The sequence below is a fragment of the Erigeron canadensis genome, chromosome 6 (genome assembly GCF_010389155.1).
Source record: "Erigeron canadensis isolate Cc75 chromosome 6, C_canadensis_v1, whole genome shotgun sequence".
Taxonomy (NCBI): domain Eukaryota; kingdom Viridiplantae; phylum Streptophyta; class Magnoliopsida; order Asterales; family Asteraceae; genus Erigeron; species Erigeron canadensis.
The window spans coordinates 34,269,671-34,285,223 of record NC_057766.1 but is presented as its reverse complement, the minus strand read 5'-3'; the positions used below and the strand labels follow the sequence as shown (position 1 = coordinate 34,285,223).

Below are 15,553 nucleotides of genomic sequence, written 5' to 3'. Positions count from 1 at the left end.
ATTTAAAACATCAATGTACGTACACAATTGGGAGGAGATGCTGATATATAATTATAAATCTAACGTACGGCCATCAACCAGGGTCCAACTTTGTTGATGTCATGATATATATACAAATTATATATTCATCCATCCATACATATGATCGATTGTATATAACTTGATTGGTTGTTATAAAGGGCAGGATCATAATTAGGAATTGATAAATAAACCGTAGCTAGCAGCTATATATGATTAAAAGAGGGTCGTCTATACACATTCGGCAAAAACACCACCATCAATGTATACTTATCGTATGGTAGGTGTTTGGGTCTTTATAATACTAATAACTGTTTAGTTATTGATTAATAAGATAATAAAATATAATATAAAATTAAACTGTAGTCGCTGGTGTGGTGGATGAATTGCAGTAAAAGAAAAGGCACCTTTAAGCAGCTTACATTCAAGAGCTACTCGGGTTGCTTGTTGTTCGCGAATCATCTCGTACTAAATTTTTTTATATAAAAAAAAAACCCTCATCAAAAATTAAAATAGAAGTGAGTATAGATGAAATAATTTCATATAAGGAGGGTATAGTATAGTAGTGTACGTACCCTACTATCTTTATCTGCAGAACCAACAAAAAATTCTCATCAAAAATTTATCTAAGCTCTGCAGATTGTTAAAGGAGATTTTATGATACTGGTACTTCTGCTGAGTAATTAGGAATGCTTGTTGAGGTCTGTTTTGCTTTGTTTAAGTGTGTGCGAATGAGAATAGTGAGCGGTGAAAGATGACGCTACTTGGTCTCATTCTAGCACTTAGATAAAGCTTGCTGGATTTGTGTTTTCATTTTGCATTTTGTTAGAATTGCAGGCAGAATTGTTTTCTTTTGAAGTTGTTTTGTTTTTGATTGTTTGAATATAGGTTAGTTGGATTAGTGTGAGTCATGGACTCATGGCTGTGTCCATGCATTCCTTGTATTTGTTTTGTAAATCTTGTAAATTTTGTGCATATTAATGAAATTCACCTTTAAGGTTAAAAAAAAAAAAAATTTCTCCATCTTCAGTTTCTTTTGGGTATTCTTGTGTTAATGCCATCGATCAATCAATAATTTAGGGATTTCTTTCTTTGTTTTACGGTTTCCTCGCTTTCGATATATAGGGATAACAAAAATGCTGCGGGAAACATAACCCCTTTTTAAGCCCATTCATATTAAGCCCGTTTATTTCCTTTATCCATACAACAAAATTGGAGACTTTATTTCATCAGCAAACACCTAAACAAATTCTCCAAAAATTAACTCTTACATTTTTTTGATCTTTTAGTAAAGACTTACATACTTCAATTCATCACCATAAATCCATAGTTATAAAAAATACAGTGACCAAATGTAAAATATTTATACTAAGAAGAAAACCAATGCTAACCCAAAAACAACAAATAGATGCAGCATACAACATACAAGTACTGTCACCACCATATATATATATTCAAATGACATGCTTCTAACACTCTCTATTAGTCTCCAAGAACTTGACTGTTAAAAGTGGTGTTACCACCTTGTAATTCATCCATTGACGAAAAAAAAATAATACGAGTAATTATAATTAAATGGTAAATTTGATCCAACAGTTTGATATAAGCAATTTGTGTACCATTCTTTGTTGACACCCTGTATTGTTATGGACTTATGGCCCTTTCCTCTACAATAGCCACATCTTTTATTTAACAAATTTTTTTTTAACAAATATGTCTTGCACGACATATACATATATATATTTGTAAAACAGAATTAACGAGTTATTTAACGATGTATTAGTGGCCGACTGGGTGTCGCATTATGCAGGTACCCACAAGTATAAGTTTGTAGCGAGTCCATTAAATAAGTCATTCATTTGTTGAGTATTGACTAAGCTTTAACCAAATGGTGGAAACTTGTTACATTTAAGAAAATATTATAAGTGACAGAGTGGGATTTCAACTTTTAAGCTTAGAAATGATTAAATTAATTAACATTAACACTAGCCAAGAACCTTCATTGAGCAGCAAATGGAGTAGTAATGCTGAAGCTATTCTCAATGTTTTTAAGATAGGCATGCCTGCTTGCTTAAAAAATAAAATACACACGTCTGGATTCAATTCCAAGTCAAGAGCCGTCCTATCATAAAATAACTTTCTCATCCCCTAACAATTATAAGAAATGTGGATAATATGTGTGTAAAAAAATAACACTGTATCGGGTTTTCCTTATACATATTACTTGAGAAAGACGATTTTTTTAATAAGATATATGTGATCTAATTATAGTATCTCGTGATCGTTTCCAAACATTTTCTTTAGCCATAATCTTCAAGATTATTTATAATGAGATTTGAACGTATGACCTGTTGTAAAGAAATAACATACTGTATGCATAATATACACATGATTATATATTATGCAGAAGTGATCTGCAGCAGTAGTGATGATGAAATATACAACTCTGATCAAGTTAGACACAGTTGATATAATTTTTTTTCGAATCATACATAAGTCTGAGTAGAAAAATGATTGATACGCCACACTTTATGCAGATATGATTAGTGAATAATAATAATAATGATATGTGAGCATTAAATATGAAACTTAACTCATTTTAGCATAAAACATATTGCATATAGATAGATTAGCTAAAAAAAATATGATTGAAATGTGTAGCATGTTTTCAAATTATTTATTCGAGCGGCAAAGCATTTCAATATCAGTTATTTAAATATTTGAATCTTAAAGAAAGGAAATAATAATATAATAATAATACAAATAAACAAAAGTTGGATTTGCATTATCAAATGTCATCATTAAAAATTCAAAACAAAGAAATAATCAAACACAATAACACTAATATTAATTAATTAATTCTTTTTATAGTCTTCAGTTTCTTCTGGCGCTTACTTCATTTAATTTTTCCATTCTTATACATTTAAAAAAAACTGCCACACACACTGTCACTCTGTAGTGTGTGAGATCTGAGGACTGATCAGCAGTTACCGAAAATGACGGTATTCGGAAATTCAGGCAAAAAACAGGTGTTTCCTGCAGTATTAGATTATGAAACAGATGTTTCTCAGCGTTTACTCGAAGCTTGTTCGTGTAACGATCTTGAAACGATGTTAGACTGCATCAACGATCCGTTTGTGGATGTTAACTTTGTTGGCGTTGTTTCGGTGAGGATGCGTATGGCAGAAGTGATCTGCAGTGATGATGAATCACCAAATGTGGTTCGGTTTGAATACCGGGAGTTGAAAAGTGATGTCACTGCTTTGTTTGTTGCTGTTCATAATGGAAACATGACTCTCGTTAGGAAGTTACTGGTATGATTTATATATTTTATTTTGAGTTTTTGAGAAAAATAATGAAAGTTTTTCCTGAACAGCCACTGATATATACAGTTGGGGTAAGACTATCTATGTCTGCTGTCTGTTGTAAGACAGGGGATAATACCTAATACATTCCATTTTTGATGAATAGAGCTGGCAACATGGGTGGTTTGGTAAAGGGGTTGACTTCAAGTCCAACCGAAATGGGTCAAGTTTGGGCTGTCCATAAAACACTTTTTAGTTTTTGTTTATGTTTTCCTTCTAAAGGTTTGTAAATAATTAATGTGTATAATATAATCGCAAATACGATATGATTGGAATAGTTATGTAAGATTGTAATGACTAAAGAAAAACTTATCCCATCGCATCATTAACCGGTGTAGGATTAAAGATCAGGTCCAGGATTCGGGTAAAATCGACCTTCCCTCTCATCTCAGGGTGTAAACATTACAAATAGACTTTCGACAGCTTTGAAAGTGTTTGAGGTATAACCATAAAACACAACCCAACCCATTCCTAAAAAATGAAATTTCTCACTAGTGGTGACTCCTATAATCTTCTATCCACGAACTCGTTGACAATTCCATGAACTCGTTGACAATTTCCCACTTGCACTTTTAGTATTTTTCTGGTAATTTAAATGTTTTTGATACATTGTTCAATTCACGTATGCATCAACTAATAACCTGAATTCATAATTATATAACATAAGCATTGACAAGAATTGGAAAATAGTTTTTTTTTTTTTTTGTCTCAGCTCTTATGCAAACTGAGTTGGGTCATTGTTTTCCTTCATGTAAAAGAGCCATGGAGCTGATGCAAATCAGAAGCTTTTTAGAGGATTTTCATTGACAGCGGCAGTAAGGGAGGATCATTTTGAGATCTTTGAAATGTTACTCAAAGCTGGAGCCTCTCAGCCCGCTTGTGAGGAAGCTCTCCTAGAGGCCAGTTGTCATGGACGAGGTGGGAAACTTATCAAGTTGCTTATGGATTCTGATCAAATTAGACCCCATGTTGCTGTGCATGCTCTAGTCACTGCATGCTGCAGAGGATTTACAGACGTCGTGGATACACTCTTGAAGGTAAATCTTGTGATGGCCTGGGTAACAGGCTGAACGGGTTCCAGTTAAAACGGGTCAATTTTAGTATTGACCGGGATGGTTTGTACTGGCGTATTGGTGGTTAGAAAAACACTATTATTACAACAATAATCTAAATTTTTGAATAAAACGGTGAATGAGGTTTGTATTCATTAAAAAGTAGTGTTTTGGTGACTTTCACTCTAATTGACCCCATTTCCATATTAGCTACTCCTTTTGATGAACATTAAACCCATTTAGTTTTGATATCATATGTTGAATGCATATGCCTAGCAAAATCACTAGAAATGCCTATACATAGAATATCGAGCTTCATTTAGTTTAAACCACTACAAATGTCCTGTTATTAACTTGGTTATGATTTGCATGACAGTGTGGAGTAGATGTAAATGCGTCTGCTAGAGTGCTCATCCAGTCATCTAAGCCTTCGCTCCACACAAACATTCACTGCCCAGCCCTTGTGGCTGCTGTTGTTAGCAGACAGGTCTCAATTGTTCGTCTGCTGTTGCAGGTAGCCTTGTAATCTAATTCATAATTACTGCTTATGATACCATCCTTGATGTAGCCATCAATTGATATTTGGGTCAATCACTCAATCTGAAACAAAAAAAGGTAAAAAAGTTACTTGTGAATACATATTTAAAATGCTTTGAAATTTATCCTCAAATAGCAGTGTCATGTCTAACTATCATAAGTAGGCTTATAGACACTAAGGGATGAGGGGATACACAACTCCTATTTTTAAGTCCTTAGTTTACCTGTGCATGAGACTAGTGGTAGCAAAGTGGGTGGGTTACAGTTTGATGTGGATAAATGTCTGGTATGGGTTGAAAAGGATCAGGTTGGGAACTTGGTTTTGTTGGGTTTTATAACTAATTATCACAACAAATCACAAAGCACGCAACGGAATACAAGATCTATATAGTTTAAATAATTAACCAAAGTACAAAATTTGTACCTTATAATGGAGAGATTGAAGACAAGAACAAGGTTTAACTTAACCTCTCTACGATTGCACACTCAACGGTGGAACGTATGTATGCTAGTACTTGATCACGAACAACCCTTTGTTTAAACCCGAAAACCTAGCTAACCCGAAAACCCTTTTCCTAGCTATGTGAACCGAAAATCAAACCCTTTGTGGGTTGAGTTTCGGCCTAGAAAGGGAGAGAGAAGAGAGGAGAGAAAAACCCTTTGGATTTAATTGTATATAAAACAAATAAACATAGGTTTGTATTTATAGGATTAGGAAACTTAATGACCAAGTCTTAAGGGTTTTGAGGCCCTAGTCGACCGGCCCCCCTATAGAATATTCTAGAGGGGTTTCCTAATTGTTTCCTAATTCCAACTCTTCTCCGTTAAGTCCGTTAATTAAGTACCGTTAACTTTTAACTCTTTTAACAAACCCCCGTTAGTTTTTCGTGATCAAATTAATCAATAAATTACACTTAATATATTAATTAATTTATAGTTACATTCACGTTGAGGTGTGACCCCGTAGGCTTAAATACTTTTCGGACATACGTTTATTTTACGTGATCATATTCCAACAGCTCCCACTTGAGCTCGTAACGAATGAAGGTAATAACATTGGTAAGCGTCTAGCAACACCCCAATGGTCCCGAAAACATTTAAGTACTGTTTAAATGGTCAAGGCATTTATTATCCCTTTGTTCAGATACCTTTGTTAAATATGAATATGGATCGAGATCATTTCATAATTTAACGATTATGTTTCTCATTCTATAACTAATTAATGATTACCAAATATAATCGAGAACAATCTGGATTTATTTGGGCACGACCATGAAAACATCTTTAATTAGTCCTAATGAGGGCACCAAACGGTATCATACCTTCAATTTTCAAATTGAAGGAACAAATCCTATATTGACTACACGTGTCAGTCATCATATTTCACGACGCTTTCTGAAAATAGCCCTTTATGTACCCCCTTATTCAAGTGAGTTAGAACTATATCAAGTAAGTGCGATTCATATATGCTGACCTACTTGTATCTCAAGTCAAAGGATCAATAAAAGTAACCATTTGCGAATTTCACTTAATGACGATGATCCATAAAGTGATAATTCGTTAGTGGGGTAGTCCGATATGCATCCGCTATGGATATCATGTGAGTTTGGTGGGATCCATCCATTACATATTCCAAGAATATAACGAATCACTCACATTTATCTTCGTTTAATTATATTCCCATATAATTAATTGACAATGGACAATTTAGAATATTCAATAATATATAAGATATTAAATGAAATATTCAAGGATTAAACATGCAAATATATGACACAATTTAATATTGAATGAAATCAAACATATCAAGTACTTTATTTCATTATAGAAAATATAAATTGTTTAACATCCCTTATCCAAACACTGAAACAATAGATTTACATAAAATAACTAGCTAATTTAAGTCCTATGCCATTAGCATGCCTTTCAAGCTTGGGCCTAGACAAAGCTTTCGTGAAAGGATCAGCTAAGTTAAAATCTGTGTGAACTTTGAGTAAATTGATCTCTCCTAGTTCGATCTGCTCTCGAACATAGTGATATCGTCTAGCATAATGTCTGGCACCTTTCTGAACTCCGGGTTCGTTGGCAATGATTAATGCACCGGTATTATCACAGTACAAATCAGTGGGTAATTCATTTGAGGGGATCACGTCGAGCCCGCTAATGAACTTCCTTATCCAGACTGCTTCCATTGCGGCTTCTGAGGCGGCAATGTACTCAGACTCTGTTGCAGACATGGCGACTGTGGTTTGCTTCTTGCTTTTCCAGTCCACAGCTCCTCCGTTTAAAACGAAGACGAATCCTGATTGAGACTTCGTGTCATCTTTATCAGTTTGAAATCCAGCATCACAGTATCTGGTCACTTTGAGCTCTAAGTCTGGATTTCCTCTATACACCAAGAATATATCTTTAGTAGCTCGTAGGTACTTCAGAATATTTTTAACAGCAATCCAATGGCTTTTACCGGGATTCTGTTGATATCGGCTTACGATGTTTTGCGCGAACGCCACATCGGGTCTAGTGCATCTAACCGCATACATAATAGATCCTACAGCCGAAGCATAAGGAATTCTACTCATACGCTCTACCTCACTAGGCGTAGAAGCACCTTGTTTGACAGATAAACTAAGTTTTTCTTGCATAGGTATGGACCCACGCTTAGAGTTCTCCATCTTGAATCGCTTCAAGATCTCATCAATATAAGCACTCTGACTTAGTCCAATTAATCACCTTGATCTATCTCGATAGATTTTGATTCCAAGAATGAATGCCGCTTCTCCTAAATCTTTCATGGCAAAACACTTTCCAAGATGGGATTTAACATCTTGCAACATTGAAACGTGTTTTCCTATGATTAATATGTCATCGACATACAAGACAAGGAAAGTAACATTACTCCCACTAGCTTTGCGATATACACATGGCTCATCGGGATTTTGAACGAAACCAAACTTTTTGATTTCTTCATCAAACCGTTTATTCCAACTTCTTGATGCTTGCTTTAGTCCATAAATGGATCTTTAAAGCTTGCATACTTTGTTGGGATGTTTCGGATCAATAAAACCTTTCGGTTGATCCATATAGACTTCTTCATCCAAGTAACCATTTAAGAAGGCAGTCTTAACATCCATTTGCCATATCTCAAAGTCATAGTATGCAGCTATGGCTAAGAGAATCCTAATAGCTCTAATGTCTGCAACTGGAGAAAAGGTTTCATCATAATCAACACCGAAACGTTGAGTATAACCTTTCGCCACGAGACGAGCTTTATAGGTGTGTACATTTCCATCCATGTCCGTCTTCTTTTTGAAGATCCACTTACACCCAACAGTTTGAGCATTTTGTAGAAGATCAACCAAGCTCCAGACTTGATTGTCTTTCATGGATTTCATTTCCACCTTCGTAGCTTCAAGCCATTTGTCAGATTCTGGATCTGATAATGCAGCTTCGAAATTCGGAGGCTCATCGAGATCTCCAACAACGTCTTCTTCTACCATCAGACATAGTCTTTCGGTAGGACGTCTTGTCCTTTCGGACCTACGAAGTGGAATCGCTTCATTATCATCGACTTGAGGTTCATCACTTTGAACATTTCCCCCCCCCCCCCCCCAAGTTGATGATTGCTAGTATCTTCAGAAGGTGACACATCATCCTCTTGAATCTCATCAAGTTCTACAATCCTCCCACTGTTCTCTTGAACTAACTTCTTTTCAAAGAACTCAGTATAACGAGCAACACGAACAGTGTTTTTGGCGGGATCATAGAAGTCGTAACCCATCGTTTCCTTAGGGTATCCGACAAAGATGCACTTAGTAGTTCTGGGTTCAAGTTTGTCAGGCGTATCACGCTTCACAAGTGCCTCACATCCCCAGACTCTTAAGTAAGACAAATTAGGGACATCACCATGCCATAATTCGTACGGTGTCTTGTCAACCTTCTTGGTTAGAACCATATTGAGAATGCGTACAACAGTCTCTAGAGCATAATCCCAAAACGAAAATGGGAGAGTTGTACGGGTCATCATCGATCTTACCATTTCTAGCAAGGTTCGATTTCTCCTCTCAGACACTCCATTATGCTGAGGAGTGTATGGAGGAGTAAGTTGTTGGACAATGCCACATGCTTTAAGATAATCCTTAAACTCTTGGCTTAAGTATTCACCACCTCGATCCGAACAAAGAATCTTGATGGATTTACCGAGTTGATTTTCAACTTCATTCTTAAACTCTTTGAATGTTTCAAAGACTTCATGTTTATGTTTAAGCAAGTAAACATAACCATAACGACTGAAATCATCCGTAAAAGTAATGAAGTAGCTAGCTCCTTTTCTTGACACATGTCTAAATGGGCCACAAACATCGGTATGAATGAGTCCAAGAAGATCTTTAGCCCTTTCTGGCGTATGCTTAAAGGGTTTTCGTGTCATCTTGCCGGAAACACATGACTCGCATTTATCAAATTATTCATCATTCAATTTTAAGATCCCTTCACGTTGAAGTCTTTCAATGCGGTTTTTGCCAATGTGTGCAAGACGACAATGCCAAAGATAGGTAGAGTCCAAGTCAGTCTTGGCTCTTTTGCTAACATTATACATTGAATTATTTGAAACACAATCACGCATATCAATTTCATAAATACCATTAAAAGTAATAGCATCAAAATAATGAACATTATTTTTAGAAACTGAAATACCAGTATCATTAAAAACATTAATGAATCCGTTGTCTTTCAACAAAGAAACTGAAATAACACCTCTAGTAATAGAAGGTGCATAATGACAATTGTCTAGAACAATAATTAAACCGGAAGGAAGAACTAAATGAAATTCTCCAATTGCTTCAACAGCTGCTGGTAGACCATTGCCCACTATTAACTGCAAAGCTCCGGGCTTCAGTTTCCTCCTTTTCCTAAGCCCCTGTAATTCATTACAGATGTGAGTTCCACAGCCAGTGTCATAAACCCACGATTTACGCTTAGTTAAGGAAAATAATTCAATTGTGAAGATACCTGAAGTACTAGCGCCGCTAGTATTCTTCTTCTTCGAGTTCAACTCGGCAAGATACTTAGGACAGTTCCTCTTCCAGTGCCCGACTTCATTACAATGATGACAGCTCTGGTCTTTAGCCGTTGTACCCCTTTTCGTTAAAGGCATTTCATTGCCCTTGGCGATTGATTGTTTTCTTTTCTGGACTTTCCCCCCTTTTCTTGCAAGAACTTGGGGTGTTGGAAATTTCTTTGGAAGCTGTTTTTCATACTCAATTATCATAGCATGGAGTTCAGTAACGGTATTACCCGTCCCATGTAAACGATAATTGCTCACAAAATTCTCAAAGTCTTTAGAAAGCGACTTGAGGATTATTCCAATCATAAATGGAGGAGCATAAGCATTATCCAGCTTTTCCAATTCCTTAAAATACATTTTCAATTTTAGTACATGAGGTCCAACTGGTGTTCAATTATCCAGCTAGAAATGATTGCAATCAAAAGGTAAGTGACGATCAGTAATTGCATTACAAGTGCAATTCCTAGATAGTATGGGACCTACGTAAGACGCTCAATTCATCAAGCGATCTTTTGTAGTCATGTTTTGTCCCATCTTTTGCCATGGGTCAAGGTCTCACCGCTTAACTCGCTTTAAGTCGTCCAACTAAGAACGTGCAAAATTGACCACCACTGTGTACCAGTGAATGGGTTTTGCCATGCAATCGTCATTTCACCACTGTGTACCAGTGAGTAAAACAACGACCCCATGTGTCCTTGACAAATTGGATGGCAATGACTTAAGTTTATTGGGTCATACAATTTGATATCCCCAAGGTAAGACCCCGAATGAAAAAAACGTACCTTCGAAGGCATGATTGCTGCGATCAGGAGCTGCTTAACATCATTGAGAACAGGAGATCAGAAGATTTCGTGGAGGATAAAGTAAAAAGCGAACCAACACTGCATACTGAGAGTCGTCTTCTTGCTGTTGTTGAATGTGAAGCTTAGCTCTTGTTTACAAAAGTCGTATTCGGATTCTGCTTGAGCGGCCTTCTCTCTCTGAGTTAGGGCAAAGGTAGTGAGGATTCGTTTCACATATCAAAAAGTTATGTTTAGGAGATTCATGCATATCTTCTAAACATAATGTGTAATAAAATCATTTGTATAGTCTTAGCAACACGAGAGAGCTCGGTAGCTCTATTTGAACGCACAAAGAAGCACAAGGGCAAAGGTATGCGATAAACGCGATTTAAAAACCCGCCCTTTTAGAAGGCTAGCGCACTCCGGCTTATATCTCTCTTAGAGTTTGTTCAAATGGGTGAGCCGGTGTATCTCAAGGTTGTAGGACTCCAATTTTATTAGAAAATCTCTTATTTCGATATTGCTTAGTCAAGTTTATCTTTTCTCAAAACAATTTTACATCACAATTTATATCTCAATAAATATGCAAAATTATAAACTATAACTATTTAAGCATGCAATGAGTTATGGTAGGCCACCTAAACATGTCACTATGGTTTATTTATGTCTAATCCGGCTCCCCCTTCAAAGAAGAGGACCACATACATCAAGTTGCCTTGATTGCGTAAGCCTTAAACAAGTACATCACAAACAATTATCATATAATCACATAGTTAGCTTTCTGGAATTTCCAGTAGCTTCACGACCTGTTTAGACCTGTTTCTGGTCCGATTCAGATTTCGACCAGAACTACGAAGTTTTAGCCCTATGTGTTGAGAATCTACAGTTCAAAGAACAGCTTCTAACTCATTACGGATTAAAAGATATGAATTTTTTAGTAAACTGTCGCAAAACAGAAAGTTTATACGAAAAATTCACATTGTCACACAATTAATTATACAATTATCTAGCATAATTAACCCTAATGATCAAGATTTCATATCAATATATCTAAGTAAGAATCATGAATGATTTGCATGAAAAATTCATGATTTTTACTTCTTTTTAACAATTAAAAGTAAAGGTACAACACATAATTACATACGATTTATCACATAAACATGTAATTAAATCAAAACTTAGATTAGGAACCCTAAAAAAAACTTTTTTTTTTTATTTTCTGGAAAAAATTTTCGAACCATATATATATATATATATTAAATAAAACCTTTTTCTAATTAAATAATCTAATTAAATTACAAAAACAATTTAACTATATATATATATATTCGAAAATTGAAGATCAAGAACCCTAAGCCCCCTTCAAGTTTTGATCTTTTGGTAATCAAAAAACATACATAGTAGGCTCGTGATACCACTGTTGGGTTTTATAACTAATTATCATAACAAATCACAAAGCAACGCAACGGAATACAAGATATATATAGTTTAAATAATTAACCAAAGTACAAAATTTGTACCTTATAATGGAGAGATTGAAGACAAGAACAAGGTTTAACTTAACCTCTCTACGATTGCACACTCAACGGTGGAACGTATGTATGCTAGTACTTGATCACGAACAACCCTTTGTTTAAACCCGAAAACCTAGCTAACCCGAAAACCCTTTTCCTAGCTATGTGAACCGAAAATCAAACCCTTTGTGGGTTGAGTTTCGGCCGAGAGAGGGAGAGAGAAGAGAGGAGAGAAAAACCCTTTGGATTTAATTGTATATAAAACAAATAAACATAGGTTTGTATTTATAGGATTAGGAAACTTAATGACCAAGTCTTGAGGGTTTTGAGGCCCTAGTTGACCGGCCCCCCTATAGAATATTCTAGAGGGGTTTCCTAATTGTTTCCTAATTCCAACTCTTCTCCGTTAAATCCGTTAATTAAGTACCGTTAACTTTTAACTCTTTTAACGAACCCCGTTAGTTTTTCGTGATCAAATTAATCAATAAATTACACTTAATATATTAATTAATTTATAGTTACATTCACGTTGAGGTGTGAACCCGTAGGCTTAATAACTTTTCAGACATACGTTCATTTTACGTGATCATATTCCAACAGGTTTCACATGAAACATATTTAGTTGAACAAATTCACTTTTTCATGTACCTTTTCGAATAATATAAACCTAGAAGGCTTTAAGAATAAAAACTACGCTTCGGGCAACTTCGACCCATTTAACCGTTTTCTTTTGAGTTATTTCTTGTATTACCGGTCACGCTGCTAGAGATGAGACACTAAACATTTTGACTTACTCACAAATCATAACTTATAAGTAAATATGTCAAGATTTTCATCTCGGCATGACACTAACAGAAGTCAGTTTGTTTGTAAATCTAAGGTTGGTGCTAAAACTGATATCAAGGTCCAACTAGGAGCATGGTCATGGGATACAGAATCGGGCGACGAGTTTCGAGTGGGTCCAGCACTAGCTGAACCTTATACCATCACCTGGTGTGCCGTTGAGTACTTTGAGTCAAGTGGTACCATATTGCAATTGTTACTGTGCCATCACTCCCCTAACGTCTACCACAACGGTAGAACACTCTTGCATCATGCCATCCTTTGCAACAACACAGAAGCTGTCAAAACGCTTTTAAAATACGGATCCGACATTGAATCTCCAATAAAAATCACCCAAAAAACTGAATTTCGGGCAATACATATGGCTACACGGCTAGGGTGTCCATCTATTCTTCAACACCTAATAGACTCTGGCTGTGACATCAATTCAAGAACTAAAACCAGCAATGAGACCGCTACGATGATCTGTGCCAAGTTTAAGCGAGAAGAGTGTCTCAAAATCTTGATCATAGCTGGTGTAGACCTCGGTTTGGTCAACATGGTCGGTCAGTCTGCCCAGTCATATGCCAAATCAAATAAATGGTCAAACACTTTTCAACAAACCGTGCTACATGTCATTAAATCCGGAATGATACCCATATCTAGCAATACTTCCTTCTTTTCGCCTCTAATGTTTGTAGCTCATTCTGGTGATTTGCAAGCCTTAAAAGCTATTTTAGGCAGAGGAAACATCAACCTAAATGAACAAGACAACAACGGTTTCTCTGCTATCATGGTGACTGCCATGAATGGTAATGTTCATGCCTTCAAACTTCTTGTGTATGCCGGAGCTGATGTGAAGCTTGTGAATAAAAGTGGAAAGAACGTGATTTCCTTATCTAAATTGAGCGAGAATTATGAACTGTTTGAAAAGGTATTGCTACAGTATATACTAGAAAAGGGTAAAAGTGCCAAAGGTTTTTATCCGTTACACTATGCAGCTCGTTATGGAGATATACACGCTGTAAAACTATTGATCACAAGAGGATACGACATAAACACTTCTGATGGGGACGGATATACACCCCTTATGTTGGCAGCAAGAGAAGGCAATGTGGGAATGTGCAATCTTCTAATCTCGTTCGGGTCTGTTTGCAGTTTCAAGAATTCTAAAGGTGAAACCGCATTGACACTTGCAAGAAAACACGCAGAGTGTGTTATACTAGACGAGCTAGCTCGGGTGCTGGTATTAGGTGGTGGGAATGTGTTGAAACACACTAGGGGAGGAAAAGGAAGGCCACATAAGAAAGTGTTGAAAATGGTAGGGAGTGAAGGGGTTTTGAGGTGGGGTAATTCAAGGAGGAGAAATGTGGTTTGCTTAGAGGCCGAGATGGGACCAAGTGTGAAATTTCAAAAGCGTAGGAGGAACAAAGGTGATACCGATACATCAGGGGTTTTCCGGGTGGTGACAGGAAAGAAGAAGAAAGAAGTGCATTTTGTGTGTGAGGGTGGGCCTGAAATGGCAGAGTTATGGGTGAGGGGGATAAGGCTTGTGACCATGGAAGCCTTAAGGGGACAATTGAAGAGCAGGGGCATGAATTGATAGGAGAATTTGTGATCAAGGGCATGAAGTGTTAGAAGATTTTGTATGCATCTGTGTGGACTGTGTGTGTATCAATATATGGGTTTAAAGTGCAGGAAAATTTAGTACGTATGTTAGAACTTAGAACAGATACTTCATCTTGAAGTATCAGAGACAATGGTATTTGTTATTTATGGATGGAATTGAATTTTGTGACAACAATTAATGTGTGGTTCATGCCTTCATGGTTGATTTATTATTGTTGTTGCTTGTGGTTAGTTAAATTTAGGTAATGTAAAGCATTTTCTTAGAAAATCTATTTTAACACCAGAAAAATTGTATCTTTTTTATCCCAAAGTTCTTTTTGGTTAAAAATATTGGGGTTTGCTAAATACATCCCTTAGAGTTGTGTTTAAGATGGATAAATTGTTTGTATATTTACCATAAAAATCAGGGGGCGGACTTTTAATATGGAAAATACAAGTTTTTTTTATGCACGTTAGGGTTTAGCATTTCCCAAAATTAATTGCATTCTTTTAGATAAGGCGCAACTACAAACTCAAAAAGGAATATAATACAGCTTCTAAGAATAAATGTTACAAGCGGAAGGACGTAATCGATATTTGTAGTCAACTAGTCATCATGTGAACATAAATACCTTCGGTGAGAAAATAGCATCCACGGATATATAAGTTCAAGTGACACCTACCTGGGTTTGTTTTAAATAACGTTACGTTCTTATAAGAGATGATATGCATACCATTGGATATATGATATATGTATCATAGTATCATGTATTATTGTTTTTGTATAGTCGGT

General features: G+C 36.0%; 1 protein-coding gene across 1 annotated transcript; it reads left to right on the top strand.

Annotated features, from left to right (window-relative positions):
* Positions 1–3,014: 3,014 nt before the first annotated feature.
* On the top strand, positions 3,015–14,755 carry LOC122604764 (putative ankyrin repeat protein RF_0381). The gene is made up of 4 exons (XM_043777633.1): positions 3,015–3,332; positions 4,142–4,420; positions 4,812–4,949; positions 13,211–14,755. Exons 1-4 carry the CDS (start codon positions 3,015–3,017, stop codon positions 14,753–14,755), a joined length of 2,280 nt encoding a protein of 759 aa, XP_043633568.1.
* Positions 14,756–15,553: the final 798 nt, after the last annotated feature.